The following is a 23,241-nucleotide window of genomic DNA, read 5'->3' on the forward strand; positions in this document are numbered from 1 at the left end:
CTGTAAGGGATGGTTAAACTCTAGTAGGGCCAAAGTGTTACATTTTAAAAAGAGGCACACACGCCACCAAAAGCTGACAAGCATCTCACCATAAGCTGGATTACTGTAATGCGCTCCTCATCTGGATTCCTGGCAAGAGTATTCAGAGACTCCAGTATATTCAGAATAGCGCTGCCAGGATCCTGATAAGGGTGCGAAAGCATGACCATATCACCCCAATCCTGAAAACCCTTCACTGGCTCCCTGTCCCACTCAGAATTGAGTACAAGGTCGTTCTCCTCACCCATCAGTGCATTTATGGACATGCCCCCCTTTACTTACAGGAACTCCTTACCCCTCATACCTCCTCACGCACCCTCCGCTCTGTACACACTAACACTCTCCAAGTTCCTACAACCCCAAATCAGAAAAAGTTGGGACAGTGTGGAAAATGTGAATAAAAAAAGAAAAAAGCAAGTTATAAATTCTCCTCAAATTTTATTTCATTGCAGACAGTATGAACACAAAATAATTCATGTTTTTTTTGTCAACATCATTTGATTTGTAAATAAATATCCATTCTTGCCATTCAGGCTTGCAACACATTTCAAAAAAAGTTGGGACAGTACAGCATTTACCACTTTGTACAGTTCCCCTGTCTTTTAACAACACTTAAAAGACGTTTAGGCATTGAAGAAATCAAGTGACTAAGTGTTGCAAGTGTTACTTTGTCCCATTCTTCCTGCAAACAACGTTTTAGGTGCGCAACAGTACGGGGTCTTCGTTGACGCATTTTTCGTTTCAAAATGCACCAAACATTCTCTATAGGAGACAAATCAGGGCTGCAGGCAGGCCAGTCAAGCATCTGCACCCTCTTCTTACGCAGCCATGCCTTTGTTATGCGCGCAGTATGTGGTTTGGCATTGTCTTGCTGAAATAAGCATGGGCGTCCCTGGAAAAGATGTCGTCTTGAAGGCAGCATTTGTTCCTCCAAAACTGAGATATACTGTACTTCTCAGCATTGATGGTGCCATCGCAGAAGTGCAAGTTACCTTTGCCGAAGGCACTGACACAACCCCATACCATAACAGACCCTGGCTTTTGGACTTGTATCTGGTAACAGTCTGGATGGTCCTATTCCTCTTTGATCCGCAGCACACGGCGTCCATTTCTTCCAAAAAAGATGTGAAAAACCGATTTGTCTGACCACAATACACGTTTCCACTGCACAATGGACCATCCCAGATGCCTCCGAGCCCTGAGAAGTCGATGGCGCTTCTGGACACTATTTATGTAGGGCTTCCTTTTGGCACAGTACAGTTTTAGCTGGCATTTCTTAATGTAACTACGTACTGTAGTGCTTGAGAGTGACTTCCTGAAGTAGTCCTGAGCCCACGCAGTTATATCATTTATTGATGAATGACAGTTTTTAATGCAGTGCCGTCTGAGGGCTCGGAGATCACGGCCATTCAGTTTAGGCTTGCGCCCTTGGCCTTTGTGCACGGTAATTTCTCCAGATTCCCTGATTCTTTTCACTGTGTTATGCACTGTAGAGGGAGAAATGCCCAAATCTCTTCCTATCTGTCTTTGAGAAACGTTTTTTCTTCATCATTTCAAAGATTTTTGCCCGCACTTGGTGGCAAACTGGCGATCCTCTGCCCATCTTTGCTCCTAAAGGAGTAGGCCTTTCCTCGATGCTGCTTTTGTACCGAATCATGATTGCAATCACCTGTTAACATCACCAGTTTCAAATCACATCATTATTTAGTTATTATACCTCATTACTACCCCTTAATTGCCCCCATCCCAACTTTTTTTGGAATGTGTTGCAAGCCTGAATGGCAAGAATGGATGTTTATTTACAAATCAAATGATGTTGACCAAAAAAAACATGAATTATCTTGTGTTCATACTGTCTGCAATGAAATAAAAGTTAAGGGAAATTTGTAAATTACTGCTTTATTTTTTTATTCACATTTTCCACACTGTCCCAACTTTTTTCTGATTTGGGGTTGTAGAACCAAGCTTCGCAGTATTGGTGATAGGGCTTTTTCATCTGTCGCCGAGACTGTGGAACGCCCTCCCTGACTACCTGAGAGCCCCACAGTCGACTGATGTTTTTAAACGGAATCTAAAAACTCATCTTTTTAGAAAGATACTTTGTTGAAGTATAAATAGATTTTCTTGTTTTATTATTTTTATTTTTACTCTGTAGCACTTTGAGATTGCTAAAATATAAAGTGCAATATAAATAAAATTTATTATTATTATTCATAAAAGAAGTCAAAAAGGACATAAAGCTTAATCAACAGCAGAGAAATGCAGCACCTCTTAATAACAATGGGACGACTCTGAATTCAAGGGGTAAATGTTATTTTTCTTTATATTACTTTCAAATATTTTCATTTACCTATTTGACTGACACCTTTATCCAAGGATACGTTTCCTTTGGTTTTTCAATTAGAGCACAGGCAGAACAAGTCAACGCCATAGCCACTGCTTGCAGTGTGCTGCGACTGGCTTGAAAATTATTTGTAATTAAAATATTATCTGCACACAAATACTGAGATATGATTTTCATTCAAAATAAAATTGTTCACATCCCAGGGGTCAGTCCAGCTTTGTCACTTAAAGGTCACTTCAGTTCACTGCCAGAGAAAAAAATACAATAAAAAAGGCGTGGTTGCACACATGTTCACAAGTACCAGCTGGAGGCTGGTTTATTTTAAAGAATTTACCTTAAATTGTGTGCCAGTATTTTCCCAAGTAATTTTTACACCCACTTCAAGACACAACTATGTGTATGTTAATTAAAGGAAACTGGCAAAGTTCTTTGCGAAAGAAAATGATTGATCGGCGAGGTACTTTGGTTTTTCGTGTGAAGTTAAAAAGCTTGGATAACGTTACATTAACAAAAAGGCAAAAGAGAAAAACGTGAAATCACAACTGTGCTATGTGTGTAGTTGAACAAATTGATCATCTCTGCTCAACAGCATATCGACTCTGAAAGATGGACAAGCAGGAACATGGCAGGTAAAAAAATTGCTGTATGATCATATTCACATGTAAATACTACAGATGCACCGTGCTCGTAACATTGTGTTCCAACGGGTGATTACGGATGGTATTTTTATTTTCCTGTCTTTTCACGGGAAACATTCAACAGCATTTAATGAAATGGGCGGGGAGTTAGCTATCGAGGTGGGCGTGGTCACGGCGGCTGTTCACTGATATGACACCTCATGTTATAAAGGATTCACTGTCAATGTGCATCAAAGGGATATGAAAAAGATGCATCCAGCGAGTCGCTCTTTACATAATACAGTCTTGTCGGCGGTTATCTGTGAGTGCGTCGTGCATTATTTAAATAAAAGAATAGGAGCTGGCCTGATGTCACCTTCATGACATATCTATTAAACATGATAGAGCTCACTAGGCAAAATTACTATACTGTCAAAATGAAAGCTTGCTTAGGATATTGATTAAGCTTTTTTAAGTGTTAATCAGTTATCAAATTTTAACTCCTAAATTAGAATACTGTACATATACTGTAGTGAAGTCCATTCTCTTCCAACCTCTCCCTCTCTCTTTCTGTAGAGATTTTGAAAAAGTGCATGCGCTGATGAAGGGTAGGTGGGAAAACAAATTACAAATCTCATGAGTTCACAAAGTTTCTAATGCAAAAATGAAACAACCAATCAGCACGGTTTGCGAGCTCGACACTTTCAAATGTAAAGCCATCTCATAACGCTGTTGGACGAGTATGTGAGGCAGGAGTGTTGAACTCCGGACCTGGAGGGTCGCAAAGGCTGCAGGTTTTCATTCAGACCCTTTTCCTAATCAGTGACCAGTTTCCACTGCTAATTAAATTTGTTTTCCCTTCATTTTAATAGCCCTGATTTTAAGGATTCGGCCCTCTGAATTTATTCCTTTCTTCATTAAATGACAGCCAAACAGAATTGAGACATGAAACAAGCCAACAGATGACCAGCTAAACTGGGGCTTCAAACTCCAACCAGTTTCTTAATGAGAAGCTGATTCTTGCTGTTAATTAAACTCATTATTTAATTTCATGGCTTGTTGCTGCTCTCATTCTGCCACAGCAGACATTTCCAAAACTGTTGATTTTCTGTTTTTTCTAAGAATACCGTCAAAATGTTTTGGTGACCTGAGAGATCAGCTTTACAGGGACCTTCACCTTTCTTTATTTTCAAATATTGTGTGATGGGCACAATTGAGCTGGTCATGTGGCAGCTTGTTTTGTGTCTCACTATTATTTGGCTGCTAATTAAGCAAAAAGAAAATACTAAGGGGTCTGAGTCAAGTTAATTAAAATGAATGCTAAAGAAGTTAATTAGCAGCAAAAACAGGTCACTAATTAAGAAAATGGTTAGAATGAAAACCTGCAGCCACTGCGTCCCTCCAGGCCTGGAGTTCGACGCCCATGGTGTGAGGCATCACGAAGCCTCTTGAATCTCCTCAATTAAAACATTTGATTCTGAAATTGACTGCCTCAAATACAAAGTAGGTTTCAGTAAATATTTTTTTCAAATGTTTCAGGTTGTGCTGTTACCTACTGAAAAGTGCAAAAATCAGTTTTTCTCATTTTTAATTTTGCATTGAACTGCTTGTTGGTGTTAAAGTTGTAGTAACATTTTAGATTCATTGTTGTTACTGGATGGTCACATGGAGTGCTTGAGCCGCAGACATCCTCCTTGTTAAATGATAATAAAACGATTTTAAAATTAGGGGAGTTTTTATAGGATATTATATTAGCTCCACGGGCATCGACTCAATCTTGATTACAGAACCTGGGCACTTTTAATGTGGGTTCATACGTTCTAGTTTTATTTGTGGGGTGTGTGGGTATGTTATGTGATTGTGCCCTTTAAAGAAGTGGCATCCACTGTAGGACTGTATTGCCCTCTTATGTCTGCATCTGTTGGGAGTTGCCTCCATTTAGAGGGTGAATAGATATAAGGTATTTACAGATTATTTCTTATGTAATGTGTTCCTACGGAGGTGCATTTTCTCCAGTGATGCTGCTCAATGGAGATGTTGTTTGCTCTCCTCCTTTGTCAATTGACCACATCGCAACAACAATATTAATGGACATACTGTACATTACCATATTATCAAATGTTTGAACACCCCCAAATCATTCATATTTGTGATATAAATTGATACCTTTTTATCTACTGTAGATACCATTAAATTGTTTTAAAAAGACTGCCAAGACGTTACTAGTGCTGCTAATGATTATCATGATGATTTTTTTTGTTGCATTTTATTGATTTTATTAAAATCAAATATCAATCCATACAAGCAAGTCAAGTTTAACAAAACTAGATTCAAAACAAATCAAACCCCACCCATGAGAGAGAGAGCTAGGCCAGCAGAATATAACTTTAAACTTGTAAAAATAAGTAAATAGATAAATGAATAAAAAATAGAACAAAAAAAAGGGGAGAGAATCCACTTCCTCAATTTAATTGCTTATTCTGAAATGCTATTGATTAGATCCTACCCAAGTTTTGTACAGATCCTCTAAGTGAGAATTTGATTTTTTTACAATTTCAGATAGTATAAGACATCAGTTACCCACTGACTTAAAAGAGGAGAGTTAAGATTCTTCCAGTTGAGCAAAATAAGTCTCTGTGCCAATAGTGTAGTAAAGGCAATCCCAGTTTGTTTGTCCTTCTCCACTTTAAGTCCATCTGTGAGCCCACCAAACACAGCTGTTAGTGGATTAGGAGGGATTGGGACACCAAGGCTGTCTGATTGGCATTTAAAGATTTTGGTCCAAAATATGTGGCCTACCGAAGCTGGAGGTCGATTGCAACATTTGCAGGTTGGATCTTGCCCTGGAAACGTTTAGGACAATTTTAAACAAGACAGATGTGCTCGATATATAATTTTAAGTTGAATAATTGTATGTTTTGTGCATATGGAGCTCAAGTGAATTTTGTGCAGTGCTGCCTTCTGCTCCGTTTCTGAGATGTTGAGTGAAAGATCACTGCTGATTTTTAATTTATTATTCACATTGGACTACCAAGCTCCATTTTTCAGCAGCCAGTTCTTAAGTGTCCTAATGGTCAGCTTCCTTATTCTATCCTTAATTAGCCATTGTAAATGCTATACATTAGCACCACTAAAATTTGTTACACTGTTCACTTGTGTGACAAAGTACTGGCATTTCTAAAGGTCAGTTCTGAGTTCAAAAATGGCCAAAATTAAACAGCTTTCTCAAGAAACATGTTAGTCTTTTTTTTAACAGAATGAAGTTTATTCCATGTGACAGATTTTCAAAAAACTGAAAATTTCTTACAAAGGTGTCTATTAGTGTATTGAGAAAAGAGGGCAAAGTGTATATGACCAGGATAAGAAAGTAGTTGAAGACCAAGATGGGCAACTGTGTAAGAGGAGAATGACATCCGAGTGTGTAGTGTCAAAAACAAACACCTTCCAGGTCCTCAGTTGGTATCTTCCCATACACGGCAAATACCAGTGTCATCTTTAAAAGAGAAAAAGATGATTTCAGGATGCTGTCCATAATACGATTTTCCAGTCATCTTCCATCCAATGTCTGTTATTTTTGCACATTTTATTCTTTTCTTTTTAATTGACAGTTTCAGATATGGCTTTTTCTTCTTTGAAACTCTGTCTCCTTAGGCCAGCATCCCACAGTCGATTTTTCATTGTTACAGATTGTATCTAAGGATGGTGCCAGTTGAGGACCTGGAAAGCGTTTGTTTCTCACTACACACTCTGATGTCCTTCTCCTCTTATGCAGTCGCCCATCTGGGCCTTCCCCTTCTTTTTCTATCCTGGTAAGATCCAGTTTGCCCTCTTCTCTCAAGACACCAATAGACACCTTTGAATGAAATCTTCATTCTCTTTGCAATCTGTCACGTGAAACAGTCTTCATTCTAAAAAAAAAAAAAAAACTCCTTCATTTTGGGCATTTTTGAACCCAGAACTTAACCATGGGAATGCCAGGATCTTGCACCCCAAGTAAACAGAGTGACAGGTTTCAACAGTACTAACACAGTTACAAAGTTTCTGTAATAACTAATTACCATTTAAACACAACTAATTAAGGAGAAGCTACAGGAGTTCACCATTAGTACACTGAAGGAATAGGACTTCACAGTTGTATGTGAATAATAAATTTAAAAAACTGGTCATTTCAAACAGTAATAGCCATTAGAAGCACTAGCAATGTCTTGGCACTTACTTTTAAATTTTAAATAATACTTTGGTAGGTATTTGTAATTCAGTTTAATGCTATCTTGATAAAAAAAGGTATCAATTTCGACTGGTAGTGTATATTGTTAGGATTCGTTTATATTAATCAGTTTGCAATTGCTTTGTGTTACGGTGTTTTTAAATTACCTTGTATATTTGGGTGTATACAGTATGCAGTTAGTAATCTGTAACACATGTAATTGTATTTTACCTGTTAAACGTTGTGAGAACACCCTGAGTCTGCTACTACTACTATAAACATTTTTCTAAAAAAAATCTATTTAAATAAAATAAATGTTGTTATTTGAAACTGTCTTTCATAGAATACTACATTCAATACTGTCCATTATTTTGTAGACATCCATAAGTGGAATTTTATACTGTAACAGAAATGTAATACATTTGTCAAAGTGGTTATCGCGGCCGTTTCAGTCCTAGCCTGAATGTCTGTGTGATTCCACATGTTTTGCAATGGTAGGTCTTTCTCCTTATTTGACTGACTTTTTGAGTGTATGTGGGTGGTGTTCAAGTGTGGTTCCTGCTATTTACCAATATACTAGAGAAAGGCATGTGCCCCCAAGACTATGATATGGATAAAATGTATTAATTCAAAAATGGGCATATTGATTATTTAGTCAAATGTTTTAAAATGAGTACCTACACAAGTGAAACTTTGACTAATTTATAATTAAACATTCAATGTTTGGAGACGGTTGATTCATACGTGCACCTTTCTGTATTATGGGAGATTTCCGCCTACACCATAAAGACATGTAGTTTAGTTTGACTGACAACTTTAAACCACTCCCCTGGGTAAACATGTGCCTGGGATCTGTTATGAAATTGCATGCTGACTAGGGCTGGTCAGTTTCTTGTTCTTAATGCTGCTGTGATGGATTGTAGGCTATGTCTCTTCTTACTCCAAACTGCCTGTGTTATCCATAAAAAAAGTGTAAAACAGTGGGCATCGGTTATACTGACGTTGGTTAATCAGATGCATCAGCTTTTCTGTACATAATATTTGTACCTGTTTTTAACCTATTGACAGGCAGTGTGATGTGGTGGTTCAGGCTTTGGACACAGGACTTCAAACCCTGAGACTGTGGGTTCAAATCCTGCTACTGACACTGTGTGACTATGATCACCTCCTTGTATACCAGGAAGAAAAACAAAATAAGTATGGCCAGTTGTATCTCAAATGTTGTAAGTCACATTGTATAAAAGCATCAGCCAAATAACAACAATATTAACAAGTCACTAGAGCTGCTTCCTCTTGAATATGCTATCCACAATTGTCCATGAGTAAAACATTCCTGCATAAGAATCAATTCCTTCTTTTCCTAGTGACCTGGTTTTGTTGATTGTTATTGCAAAACACAATTTTACACAAACATGTATTTTTTTTCTTTAAACAGTTAATCAGTGAGAATAATGTGAAATTTGAGTATTTATCATTATCATTATTATTGGATGTTTAAGATTTTTATTTATGTCGTTCACTCAAGTACAGTATTTTTTTTGTGTCTTTCGTCAGTTGCATGTAGTCCCACTTTATGATATAAGATATTAAGATATAAATGTATATATAAAAGAGTACCTTAGTTACATTACTCAAGTAACTAAATATGATTCATCATTACTTATTATAAAATGTAATGTGTTACATAAAGTGCTTTACTTTGTATGAAAAACTACACAATTCACTGCTCAGCATTTCTTATTAAATGCTAAAGCCATTCATTAACCAGCAATGATCAATGGCTCCCTGTGTCCCTAAAGACTAGTTTACACTTACCACTGTCAGCATCTTGTGGCAGTCTGTTCAATCAGCATGTTTATATTATCCTAGTCAGTAGATAACAGTTTTGTCAGTGTCAAATATCTAAACATTTCACAGTAGAGGAACACAGACTCTTCTATGGATGAAGAGTTTTAACTGTTATTATTAACTTTAAATGAGGAAAAAATGAGAAGGTGGTATGTCAGACCCATTAACCAAAAGTGTAGAAAGGATGATACGTTTATCATTCTCTTGAGTGGGTGACCTACATGAGGAAGAGATATACTTCTGATATTTGTGCATATCTTCATTGCGCTTTGATGACCTATTGCATCATATTTAGCCTTTCGTTCATCATTCTGGCACCCATGTAACCAGCCTCTTCTTGAAATTGATCATTAAGGATATACAGTGCTACATCTGCATTGCCATCCACAGCATAAACACAGCACATGTGAGAAGGTGTGTCTCCAAGTGTGACATCATTTCTGCTGTGCATTCCTCGTGACTAGCGTGGACATATCAAGTACTCTACTCTGACAGCAACAGGGAACTGTTTTGCAAAAAAAAATTTAAACTTCTCAGAAGTAATACAATAATTTTTTTGGAGTGGTGGGAATAATCTTCCATAGTAACACAATGTAAAGTGGGGTGGTTCTCCCTTGATGTTTGCAACATCACAATCAAAGACCTTAGAAAATCAATCCCCTGTCATTTTTAGCACCGTGATTGGGGGCCAGAGGTCGACGGAGTAGAATGGATAACCAAAATTAGAGCCAGTACGCATCTAAGAGTGCTGGTATTCAGCGGCAAAAACACTGCTTGCTAACAACAGTTAATCTTTGCATCTTCCTTGACCTCCACCAAACATTCTCTTTCCATTTAACAAAGTAATTACGTGTCTTTTTTTCTGTCCAGGACACCACCCCTTCTTCAGTCATCTGTCCAGCCTATTGATTAGAATTGTTATTTGCATGGCCCATCAACTGCTTCTGTTCTGTCTTTCATTTGGAAAAAGCACAGAGCATGTAAGTTAACATAATATTATTAACTACTGACAAATAAAACGTGTCGGCTAATTCTCTTTTTTCTGTTATGTCACCAAATTTCAGTTAAATCAGTCAAAACCTTTTGAGATTTTTGGATACGTCATTTTTCTATTGTGGGGGGTTTACCCCTAAATATTAATACAGTATATTAAAATGCCCCTTCTTAGTGGATACATAGTGCCCTAGATGTACCATCCTGCCATCATTCAGCTTTTTAACTAAACATGAAATAGGATTTTTGTGTCAGTCAACTTTTCATATATATATATATATATATATAAAATCAGCTGGAGATCCACAAAGAGAGAAAAAATGAATCACGTATCATAAAGTAGTTTTTATTCCTGAGCTTTCAGCCCCTACCAGGAGCCTTCATCAGAGGATAATGCTTAGACTTACAAGAATCAAAGGCAATATATAGCAAAATTAGGTAAGGGGGGTATATTTGGACATAAACCCAGCATATGCAAACTTAAGAAGAACATATTCATAATAAATAAAACGTTACGACCATACCCCCCCCGACCCAGCTCCCCCCACCAAACCCCCCCATACTGAAAAGAACTATTAAAAATAGAAAAGCCAACACTCTCAAGACACACTATAACTATGCTGCTCCAGCAGACTCAGCACACAAAAACTTACAAATTGGTCGAGCATATCAGAAGCAGATGCTCTCTGTATTGCTGGTGCCACTTACAGACCACTCTGGTTAATGGAGGGCGTTTATCTCATCACTACCACAAAGTATTTCAGTAAAAAGGACTCAACTACAGACATTCCCTTAACCTTTAAAAATGTGTTTGGTCAATGTGATGATCCATTCTCCCACCACCAATGTTCCTACACGTTTATACCAGTCTCTCTCTGTGATTAGCCTGGGATAGACAAATCTTATACACAAAGACCATTTGTAAAAGCATTTTGCACAAGCCAGAACAGGTGCAAAAGCTTCATAATGATAAAATTTGCGGACTGACAAATGTGACACCACAAGTGTATATTTACACACAAGAATCGAATGCCTACAAATAAATTGTGCTCATTTGACATATCGAGTAAGACTATAAATGTGGAGTAGTCAAAATCAGCGAAGTCAGTGATAATAAGAATAACATTTTCACCTCTTTGATTTGCAAGTCATTTCTGTGTGTCAGCCCTCTATTCATTCACTTTTTCAATTAGCTGTTTCCCTTACTGGACACAGAGCAACAGTTTATTCTTAACACCAGGTTCAAAGAAGGCAGTATCCCTGAAGGGGACATCAGTTTACCACAGGGCATATTTTCTGAATGTGACAGTAAACCACAGGAGTCGAAGAAACCCATGCAGATAAGCATCTAACAGAAGGGTAATGTAAGCATTTTAGGAACTAAATAAAGGAAGCAAATTAAAATGAACCAAGTAATTCATAGTTAAATTAGGTCGGTTGTCTAGTTGATTTAAAAAAAACACAGGTAAAAGCGTAATACTACATAAATTTTGGATGATAGACTACATATTGTACAATTTTATATAATATATGTTTGTTAGCTCTTTAGGATATTCACCTGGGTCCTGCTTAAATATACTAGTTAAGTCACTGAAGGCAGACAAGAGATGAAATGCCTAGGAATTTACACTATGAACTAGACTGGATAATTTGCAGGTGGCACGGTGGCGCTGTGGTAGCGCTGCTGCCTTGCAGTTAGGAGACCTGGGTTTGCTTCCCAGGTCCTCCCTGCATGGAATTTGCATGTTCTCCCCATATCTGCGTGGGCTTCCTCCCACAGTCCAAAGACATGCAGGTTAGGTGCATTGGCGATCCTAAATTGTCCTTTGTGTGTGTGTGCCCTGTGGTGGGCTGGCACCCTGCCTGGGGTTTGTTTCCTGCCTGGGATTGGCTCCAGCAGAAAATTATCCATCCATCCTCCAACCCACTATATCCTAACTACAGGGTCACGGGGATAGATAGATAGATAGATAGATAGATAGATAGATAGATAGATAGATAGATAGATAGATAGATAGATAGATAGATAGAAGTCATTTAAAATAAAGGGAAATAGTTAATTAGCAGTAAAAACTGGTCACTAATTAAGAAAAGAGTTAGAAGGAAAACTTGCAGCCACAGTAGCTCTCCAGGACTGGAGTTGGAGACCCCTGCTTTATAGATTTCAAAAGTGTATTTGACAGGGTAAAGAATGATTGTCTTTTAAATATCTTGCACCAAGCAGGTTTAGACAGAACACATATTTGAGCTGACATTGGCAGCAAACAGAATGGACAGTGAAAAACACCTGATGTAAAAATAAACAAAGGAGTACTTCAAGGGTGCATATTGTCCCCACTTCTATCTATCTATCTATCTATCTATCTATCTATCTATCTATCTATCTATCTATCTATCTATCTATCTATCTATCCCCGTGACCCTGTAGTTAGGATATAGTGGGTTGGAGGATGGATGGATGGATGGATAATTTGCCACCTTGATTTTTTAAAGTGCTTTTCATGGCAAGGCTTGTCAGAAACTCTAAATAAAACTCTTAAAACAGTGTGGCACATTGCTGTTTAAAATCTGGCTAAACTCTGAAAAAAAAAAAAAAGAACCAGCCTCAAATTGACAAAAAGCAGCTATGTCCACAAGGAGACCCAGAAGACTCACTGTTACGAAAAAGAGGCTGCAGACATGTAGACAAAAGGAAAGTTTCACCTAAAATTTGTAAAAACTAGAATGTACATTGGAGCACAAGAAAAAAAAAAACAAAAATAAAGACAACAAATATTTTCATTTCCGCTCTTTTCTTAATTTGTATGTTCTCCACGAGTTGGAGAAGACTTCCTCCCAAAGACATGTATATTCAAGTTACTCCCAAACTGGCCAAGTGTGTTACATGTGTGAGTATGGCCCTTGACTGAGTGGGCCTCTAATTCAGTTATTTCAAAGACCCTGTGATTGAAAATGCAGGTGCATATACAAAATACTAAATCAGAAATCTTTAATATCTGCGTCCTTGAATTGTCCAAGGCATGTAAGGAATTGAATAAATGTAAATTCTGATAAAAAAACAGTAAAACTGTTCCTTAAAGGAAAGGATTTTCCAGTATTAAAAGAAGGCATTTAGAGCTAGTATTAAAGAAAGACACAAAGTCAAAAACAAGTTCATAGAACGCCTCCTCAAAGACGATACATTTCAGATATGCACTGTTATTAAAACAATACATAAGGCAATCGCTTACAAATGAAAATAGAACAAAGTAGACGAAAATCAAGTAGAACATTTTACAAGCATAATCGCTTTGGACTGAAGAAACTCAAAGTCACCAAAGAAACTCATGTGTAAATCAAAAAACAAGTCTGCAACTTCAAAGTAGGCGTCGTCAGGACGTTAAGGAAGTGAGAAATGGACGAGTTGGAGGAAATACACGAAAGCCTGGCCGGCAAGTGGCGCGGAATCCAGGCGGAGGAAGTGGCCGCTGCGCGCTGTCAGTCGCCCTAGCGTACCGTCGTTGTCATGATGGGGCTCTGCAGTGCGCCGGTGAGTGATCGCCGGGCTCTTTCGCTCCGCTTTAAAGTCGCAAGCCAGACAATAAGGTTTGGAGGTCCACAAGATTGTGACAGCTCGCGCTCGTCCACATCTGATTACTGCAAAACCAATGCCCGTAGCTCCGGGATCCCAGCAGCCGCAGACTCTTATATTAGCTAGACCATGCTGCAAGTGGCTCTGTACTTTTACGCAGGCTACACGGGGTGCTCGCCTATGGTCCCTTTGCCGCCTGTTGTCAGCTCTGTCGTGCAACGTGATGACACGGGACAGAAAGTGCGCGCGAGGTCCGCGGGCTTCGTGTACTTACCGCGAGCTCGGGGGACGCACTCGGACAGCCACCTTCACGTTGGCCATGGCCCGGAACCGTCTCTTCAGTTCCCCTGCAGACTGCGCAGTACTGGCTCATGTCATTTTAGCTCTGGCCAGCTTGCTGCTCGCTCCGATGCCGTTTCCAGGATCGAGTACAGCCGAGTTGTGTCAACTCCACAACGCACACTTCCTCCCAGCCGGGGGAGGGGGGAAAAGAGGAGGGGACAAGAGGAGGCCAAGAGAATAAATTCCCGGGCCAGGAGAGCTGTGGCACGGAGAGACAGCCGAAAAGAGCAGCTGGTCCAGAGAGAGCGCAGGAAGAGGCAGAGATAGCAGTATAAGACAAATAAGAGCCAAATGAAGTAACATAGAGCATGAGAAAGAAATGTAGCGCGCCTAGCATGGACGCTTATCCTCTGTAAGACTGAGAAAATGGATAGATGGCAGGAAAACAGAAGGCTGAGACTGGAGCAGCCTAGGTGAAAACAGAGGAGGGGAACAGGAGAGGGCTTCAAGGTAGTAAGAGGGAAACATGAGTTTTGCGGTGGGGGTGAGGGGGATTTGTGATAGAATGGATGAGAAATGAGACCTTATAGCATAGGTAAGAGCGTATATTGAAGCTGTAGCAGCAGGCTAAGTGACATCATGGACAACATAACGGACAATATAATGGACAACAACAAATAAATCTTAAGGGGGGACATAAAGTGAACCCCGTGGAGAAACTGCAAGAGTCAGAGGAGCACAGGAGAAGGTTCATTTAGAAGTAATGAGAAGCAGTAATACTAAAGTTATAAGATACCAAGGAGGTATGATATACTACATATGGGACAGAGGGAAGCAAAAATGATGACCTAAGTGGACATGGAAGAGACATCTTGGTAAATATCATCAAAAAAAACCAGGACAGCATTATACTTGATTGAAGAGCCATGGCAAAAGAAACATGGTGTTTCATGTGGACATGAAAAGTAAAAAAGCCAATATACAGTAGGTAGTCCTGAAGAGCAGAGAAAAGGGCCAAGGCTGAAAAAAGGTTACATAAGCCTAGAAAAAGTAAAGAAACGAGACTCATGCACATGATGTAGGATAATGGAATCTCTAAAGAAGAGGTGCAGAGGGACCAAAGTGGAGAACAACTAGTAAGATATAGGGGCCTAATGTGTGGATGGACTAAGAATAATTATGTGCTGTGTGTTTTATATACCTTATACATGTATTGATTAGACACATAAAACAATAGTAATAAAAGCATGTACAAGAAAAACACAGGAAGATTTAGGGTTAATTAGCAAGTACTTTGTCATAAGATTTCCTGAGCTGCTTGGTGAGAACTGGTAAAGAGGTCAGCACAGGCCAAAGATGTAAAAGTATGAGATACATCCTGTGAAACTGTAGTCATGGGTAAAGTACTGACTAATGGAAGAATTGAGAAGAAAGATAGGACCTGGACAGGACTGGTTGAGGAGCCTGCGTCCACCATAAGAATGGTGTCAGCCCCAACTCTTTAAGCCCCATTGACATAAAAATGCTGCAGAGAAGTGTGAAAAAACATAAATGCCAGGACAAATCAATGGTCTGGGCACTATCCCAGTTATTGCATGTGGAAACTTTGTCTGATAGACTGACCAGCTAAATGCGTAAAGCAAATAGACCTTCCCCTTGACCACAAGGCTCAATGGGTGACTGGCCTTGGACGAGAAGCACTGCTATCCATCAAGGTTGTTTTGGGGTAAATGCCACATTACTGCTTTGCTTCACCTAATTAAGGATATTTGAAGAGTTAAGGACTATTATGAATAAGACTCAAAATGAGTAACTACAAAGTTGAACCCACTCCCCTGCTTGGTTGCTGTACACTCTGTTTACTGTCTTTGAACAAGTTAATGATAAAAGACACTTGCAATCAATCTGGGTTTAATCCATTTGAGATCAGTGTCAGTAAAAGATATCACAGCCTGACACCTAACACACAAATGAAAAAGGGGATATTATAGGTAAAGATGGCTCGATTTGTGACAAAACAGGACCAGTACCAGGACAGAGGGTTCTGAGCTGAGAGGAATTTGGAGTCAGAAAGAGACAGAGATGGTTAGAAACTGTTGAGGAGAGTAGGCAGCTTACATAGATAGGATGAGTGAGCTACTGCAATAGAAGCAACAAAGATGAGTACGAACAGAGAAGAAAATGTGTTAGTGGGACAGGTAATTTAAAATCCCTTAGACCTTAAAGGAGTGATACAGAGAAAAGTGGAGAGAGACACTGGGTTGTGAATTGTAAAGTGCAGGAAACATAGAAAAAGAGAAGCCAAGAAGGAGTATGCAGTAGGAGCACAAGGAAAGAAAATGAGTAAATAAAAAGAGGAAGAGAGGCAGAAGAAAAGAGTTTAAGAAGAGCAGAGAAAGTGGTTCAGATGTATGTGATGGTGAACTGTTAAATGGAAAAATGAACAATCAAAGTAGCTGAGGTTGACTTTCAGGGAATTATTGCTTACACAGGCAGAAATTCCACTAACTGTTTAAAAGCTCAGGTTCTTACTTTCCCTTTTTCAGACATAATCGTTTGTATAAGTGATAAAATAATGCATGGATACAGGACACATTTAAGTCTTACCGTGTGCTGAAAAAAGCAATGAAAAAATAAATAAATATTCAGTTGAATAAATCTTGGAACATTTAGGGATTTGTTTGGCAAACCAGTTTGAATCTTGGGAAGGTAAAGTTCATTTGGAAGACATGGGAATGCAATGGGCTCTTCATAAAACATGACTTTACTGGTTTACAAAAGAAATCCAACTTACTACTGAGAGTTGTGCAGTCCACATTGTCTCTCTCTATGTTGTAGTAGTAGTATGAGATGGTAGAATATTTGTAATAGTGAATCTGTTCATAGACCATTACATCAGTAAAGTTAATACTATTATTTTAATACCCTACTTTTGAAAATATATATTTAACCAGTCAGATGCATAATCCAGGAATTGTGAGTTGGGGATTTTTAAATGAGTATTTTAGAAAAGGTACCATGAAAATGACATCCTTTGGCAAAAGAGCCTGATTCTTTAGGCTTCAGTTTTCTTGTGTATAAAAACCACTCCCTACAGAATTGTAGAAAACTTGGTAGGAGATAGTAGTACTATCTACAGCAGGGGTGGGCAAAGTCATTCCTGGAGGGCCGCAGTAGCCGCGGGTTTTTGTTCCAACCCAGTTGCTTAATTAGAAAACAATCCTTGCCAATAATTACATTTCATGGCTTGTTAGTGCTTTAACTCTGCTATGTCAGGTCATTCTCATATCCTAGATTTTTTTTCCATTCTAAGGATAGCATCCAAATACTTTGAAGTGTAAAACGGATGGGTAATTCTCAATCCTTCTCTTTTTTCTCTTCTCTTTCCTTCCAAGTATTTAATTAAACCAAATAGTGCACGATAAATACAGGTGTAAAGGGTAACAAGCAAAATGGATAACTGCTGGTTTCTTTTGTCATTTGCATCTTATTGCTAATAAGGAGCAACTAAAAACTGAGAATGCAGCTGTTTAAGACTTAAATAAGCAATAAGGGTTCAAAATCTTAATGAGGGAGACAACTAAAATGAAGCAGAAGATGTTTCTAGAGCAATAAGTGCTTCTTATTAAGCAATTGGGTTGGAACAAAAACCTGCAGCCACTGTGGCCCTCCAGGAATGACTTTGCCCACCTCTGATCTAGAGAGAGCAAGTAAATCTAGAATCTAGACAGCAGAGGATCTGTAAGGTGAGGATTTGGAGCCCTCTTGTGTATGTGGTAGACCAACAACTCCACCAAAAAGTACATTCTTACATAAGATGCCTGAACTTTTTTTTGTTCTTTATTTCACCTTATACAATTTCTTGTATTAGGAATTTGTTAGTTTTCGCATACCCCTTGGAGGTAGAGCACAGGGTCAGCCATTGTACAGCACCCCTGGAGCAATTACAGGTTAAGGGTCTTGCTCAAGGGCCCAGCAGAGTAGGATCTCTTTTGGCAGTGGCGGGGATTCAAACCGGCAACCTTCTGGATACCAGCACAGATCCTTAGCCTCAGAGCCACCACGTCAGCTTAACAGCTTTTCTTTATTGCATTGCTGCTAAACAGACAATCTTTTGTTTCCTTCTTATCAGAAATCACATTGGTTAATACAAATGTCCTTATAGATAGAATGTACAGTACCTGTGATTGCAGCATCTCTCATCACATCCCAGCTTGTGTGTGCCTTTTATGTTCTGAAGGTGAGTAAGGGATCATTCATCTATTAATGGCCCCTAGTTGGGGTTATCTTCTTTTGTCCTTTGAGATAAGCACCAAAACCACATTCATTCCTCTCAAATGATGGTAAGCAGCATAAGCCACCAAGTTGTATTTAAGCCTGGCAAACTGAATTGCAAAAGCAATTATTTCTGATTGTTCACCTGACAGTCCATGTTTACATCAAAGGTTTGCAAAAGAGTTACCGGTTGGTCAGTTATCACGTAGCCCTAATAATGTACATAGTTGTTAGTTGCAATAGCCACATGCTTTCTTCAAACAATTTTTGAGTGGCACATTTGTTTTTACTATTTGCAAATCAACAATAGTTGTTCATTTTTTTAATGGTTGGTTTAAGTGTGTTAGTGATCACAGCTTGTTCTGAAAGTTCAGGACCAATTTACCTCTTTAGCATGCTTTTAAAAATCACAGACGTACATTTATTTCTGTATAACTGTAATTGGAGTACGGGTGTATTAAATGATTCACTCAGGGTCACACAGAGATTAAAATTGTGAGTGTAATGGTAACCTTGTGGTGCTTTAGCCACTGGGGCTACTTTATTTAAGAAGGCTTTTTTGAGTGCTCATAGAGCGGTTGGATGCCTGTTGTTCATGGCGTTTAGCCAGCAATCAGATCATGCTGTTTGACCTGAGAAAATTAACCATTTGCTAAGACTGTGTGAAGAAAGTTTACTTCTGATATGAAAATAAATACAAATAAAAAATATATACTAAGAGTTCAGTTTGCTGGGTTTTGTGAAAGGCACCCTATAAATGCAAATTATTATTATTATTATACTGTATTTAATTTATACTGTCATTAAACAAAGCTTTCATTCCTTCAGTAATTTATCAGCATTGGCAGAATTTCAAAACATTTCTGGACTCAAAATTAATTTGAATAAAATTGTGCTCTTTCCAGTGAACTCTCTAGCACACAATATTAAATTGGCTCTTTAATCATCGCAGTTCTAGCAACACAATTCTTTCACTACCTCCAAAATAGAAACTTTGCTAAACAAAATCTGCCTGATTTTCCTCACCTCCCACCTTCTTCTATTCCGGAAGAGATACTGATCAGTCCTGAGGACTCAGACAGCATTTCTATAATATATAAAAACATTTTAAAGTCCCTCCCTTTTAAAGATCCCTGAATACAGTGGGAAAAGGATCTCTTACTCAACATTTCAGAACAGGAGTGGAAGGCAGCCATGCACAGAATTCACTCGAGCTCCATATGCACAAAGCATATAATTATTCAACTTAAACTCTTTTATCGAGCATATCTGTCTTGTTCAAAATTATCCAAAATGTTTCCAGGGCAAGATCCAACCTGCGAACGTTGCAATCAAGTTCCAGCCTCATTGGGCCACATGTTTTGGGTGGTGTGCACCAAATTAACATTCTGGACTAAAACCTTTAAATGCCTTTCAGACAGCCTTGGTGTCACAATCCCTCCTAATCCACTAACAGGTGTGTTTGGTGTACTTCCAGATGGGCTTAAAGTGGAGAAGGACAAACAAATTATGATTGCCTTCACTATACTATTGGCACGTAGACTTCTCTTGCTCAACTGGAGGAATCCTAATTCTCCTCTTTTAAGTCAGTGGGCAACTGATGTTTTATACTATTTGAAATTGGAAAAAAATCAAATTCTCACTTAGAGGATCTGTGCAGAACGTTTTCAAAAGCTGTCAGGATCTAATCAATAATATTTTAGAATAAGCATTTAAATTATGGAAAATGATTTTTTTTCTTCCTACTCTTAAAGGTTTTCTCTGGCTGTTGGCTTAGCTCTCTTTCTCATGGGTGGGGATTGATTTCAACTTAGGTTTGTCAAGTTGACTTGCTTGTATGGAATGTTACTTGCTTTTAATAAATTCAATAAAATGTTAAAAAAGGAAGTAATTTTAGGCATTTCCAGCAACATAGATTAATGATATAAGTTGAGAACTAGTTGACAAATATATCTGTCATTGACATTTTCTTTCTAAACATTGAACTAATTTAAAACTGAAGGTATGATTGTTTGTCATTGTGGAAATGCTTTTATCCTTTAAGTGCTTAAAAAACTTTTCCTTGCAGTCTTTTTTAGTAAATACTTCCTTGGTAAAGGACAAAGTGGTGAGAGTTGGACTTTCTCTCTTAATTCTTTTGCCACCACCAGTGATAACAGTTCTTAACAGTTTGGTTTGCTTTTAGTGTGGATGTCCACAAACTCACAGGGTTTAAAGTCAGACAAAGACATTTGTTATCCTGTATTTTCCAGTGGAATCTGTGGTGTCTGTTGAGTTGTGTCATGCTAAATCTTCATTTCCATTGTCACCAAGGGCCTTGTATAAATGTTGAGTATGCCTGTATCCACACTCACATCAAGAGGTATAACAACTAAACTTGGCATAAAGCCGTGCATATTTTCACGGCAGCCTCACACCATGCATACACCTTTTCTGCTCGGTTTTGCAAACTAGCAGCACCCAGCATCAAAGCAGTACTACTGTTTCTGTGGTCTTTGTTTTTTAGAAACACATCCATGATGTGGGCTTATCAAATACACCGAAATTAACTGCATATCATTTACAAATTTAAGGCACTTGATTGTAATCTTTCTGTAATAATATAAAAGTGCATAGAGTGGCCAAACTATTCCAAATAGCACAGCTGCTTTAGTGTTGTTACTCTCTGTGCACCAAAGAGAGTATTTTAACTTGTTTATTTTATTTGTGTGTGGCATTGCAGCTGCGCAGGCTGTGTTGAGAACGCAGAGGATTGCAGCTTACAGCAGAGGTACAGCGTCCAGCCCTGGAGGACATTTATAGTACACGCTGCCTCCAGAAAGCCAACAACATCTGCATGGATTCCACTCACCCATGCCACAGTCTATTTGAACTTCCCCCATCTGGCAAACACTTCAGAGGTTTTCCTGCACAGACGTCTAGGCTCAGAAGCAGTTTCATCCCAAGAGCTATAAACGCATTCAATCGGTCCATCAAGTGCTCCCAGTAGAACTGTTTATACTTATAACTACAATTACCTCACTGTAAATTTGGCCTATAACTATAATATTGCACAACATGAGCCACTTTATGAACCATTTGAACTATCTGCACTATATGTATATGTAAATTGTACTTATGCTTTCATATTGTATATGTTTCATTTTTTATCATATTATTATTATTCTATAATATTATACGAAAATAAGTTTATGGAGTAGTTACATATTGAGTTTCATTGTACCATACAATAACAATAAAGGAATTCATTTCAATTAAATAGAAGAGAGTGTGTATTTACACATGATGATGACTGGCTTTTAAGTCAATATTGATTTCCAAGAGCTATCCTCTTGGAGCTATGTGCTGTTTGAATACTAGGATGTATACTTGATATAAATGTTATGATGAAATCCATTAAAGTATGCATATTACATTTTACAGATAAGTCGTTAATTTAAATAATGTATACTGTTAATAATGAAACATGTGAGGGTGTGGTGGCACAGCAATGAGGTGGCACCTTGTCCTGGGATTGTTTGTGCCTTGCACTCTTGTGCTGTGACTGGTGTGACCCTCAATGGATGGATGGATGGATGAAATAATTAAACATGTATAACGAAGATTTTTTTTAAAGTTTGAAGAATCTGCGTTCTAAGCTTGCAGCTGGTTTCTCATTAATTACAGACGCTTACTGTGTGGTGATTGGTTATGTGGAGAAAGAAAACAGAAGAAAAGGAATTGGGGGTTGGTACATTTGACAGACATGGTACTGCTGCAATAAATTATTCCATCCAGAGTCGCACATGTCCCAGCAGGCATCTTGCTGGTGGCAGGAACAATCCCTGGATGGGGCACCAGCTCATCACTACTGCTACTCACCATACCCCCACATATTTAATACATGTTTTAATGCATTTCATCATGAAAGTGATATCAAGTGTACATCTTAGTATTCTAAAATGTTCAGAGAGCTGTAATATCATGAATGTAATGTATTCTGTGTGGCGATCACTCCCTGTGTGCTCCTGTCAGCTTAAGAGAAAGCCCATTTAAGAAGCATGTAGCAATTAACGACTGCGTCGAGGAACGCTTAGAATACGAAGCATTTAACGTGCTTCTTTAGTAAATTAAACATCGATTTTAAGATGAAGTTTACAATGTTCTATTTTAATGACATAATAAAATACAAGATTAAAGTGGAAATTTCGAGATTAAAGTCGACATGTTGACTTTAATCTTGACATAAACCTTTTTTTTCTTCTCTGTGTCTCTATTTTTTTTTCTTTTCTGTGGGCCTAATACGCTTCTGTATGACACTCAGACACTTGGCTTTTCATATCGACTTTTACATCTGCCCACTTCTTTTTTGGAATTCTTCTTGTGCTTTTAGCATTGTCTTTTAACAAAACACTGAATGGTAGGGGCATATTATATTGATTTGGGGTATTATATTGATTTGCATATTCAAATATGCAAAATCCTAGAAGGAGTCAAGGTGGGGCTGTAGGCGCGTCCATGTGCATTAAATTCATGTTGATTTGGATTTATAAAAAAGAAATGCGTGGAACTTCGCTTACAAACAGTTTTATGCATCTGAATTTTTTTGTGCATACACACATTTCTGTTTTTGTTCATATGCCATGTTATATTGTGAATTCTATGCATGGCATTATACATGAGGCCCCAAACCTTGTGGTGTATATTTCTTTACTGCTAATTTTATATTTGACTAGCAAAATACCCGCGCTTCGCAGCGGAGAAGTAGTGTGTTAAAGAGGTTATGAAAAAAAAAGGAAACATTTTAAAAATAACGTAACATGATTGTCAATGTAATTGTGTTGTCATTGTTATAACTGTTGCTGTCTTTTATATATATATATATATATATATATATATATATATATATATATATATATATATATATATATATTATATATATAATATACACACACACATAAACATTTATATACATATACATATATATACATATCTACATATACACATCTACATATATATATACACACATACATAAACACACACATAAGACTTAGTGACTGAAACGGGCTTTCATTGACAATCATGT

At 38.1% G+C, this 23,241-nt stretch overlaps 1 protein-coding gene across 1 annotated transcript in view; it reads right to left on the reverse strand.

Annotated features, from left to right (window-relative positions):
* The window catches only part of stard9 (StAR-related lipid transfer (START) domain containing 9), a 248,461-nt gene extending 234,286 nt beyond the window's left edge, over positions 1-14,175 (reverse strand). Inside the window, exon 1 of the mRNA XM_051919739.1 lies at positions 13,894-14,175. Within this exon, the coding sequence (XP_051775699.1) occupies positions 13,894-13,940 (47 nt within the window). The 5' untranslated portion in view covers positions 13,941-14,175. The remainder of the gene's footprint in view (positions 1-13,893) is intronic.
* Positions 14,176-23,241: the final 9,066 nt, after the last annotated feature.

Source organism: Erpetoichthys calabaricus, chromosome 16 (assembly GCF_900747795.2).
Source record: "Erpetoichthys calabaricus chromosome 16, fErpCal1.3, whole genome shotgun sequence".
NCBI classification, from domain to species: domain Eukaryota; kingdom Metazoa; phylum Chordata; class Cladistia; order Polypteriformes; family Polypteridae; genus Erpetoichthys; species Erpetoichthys calabaricus.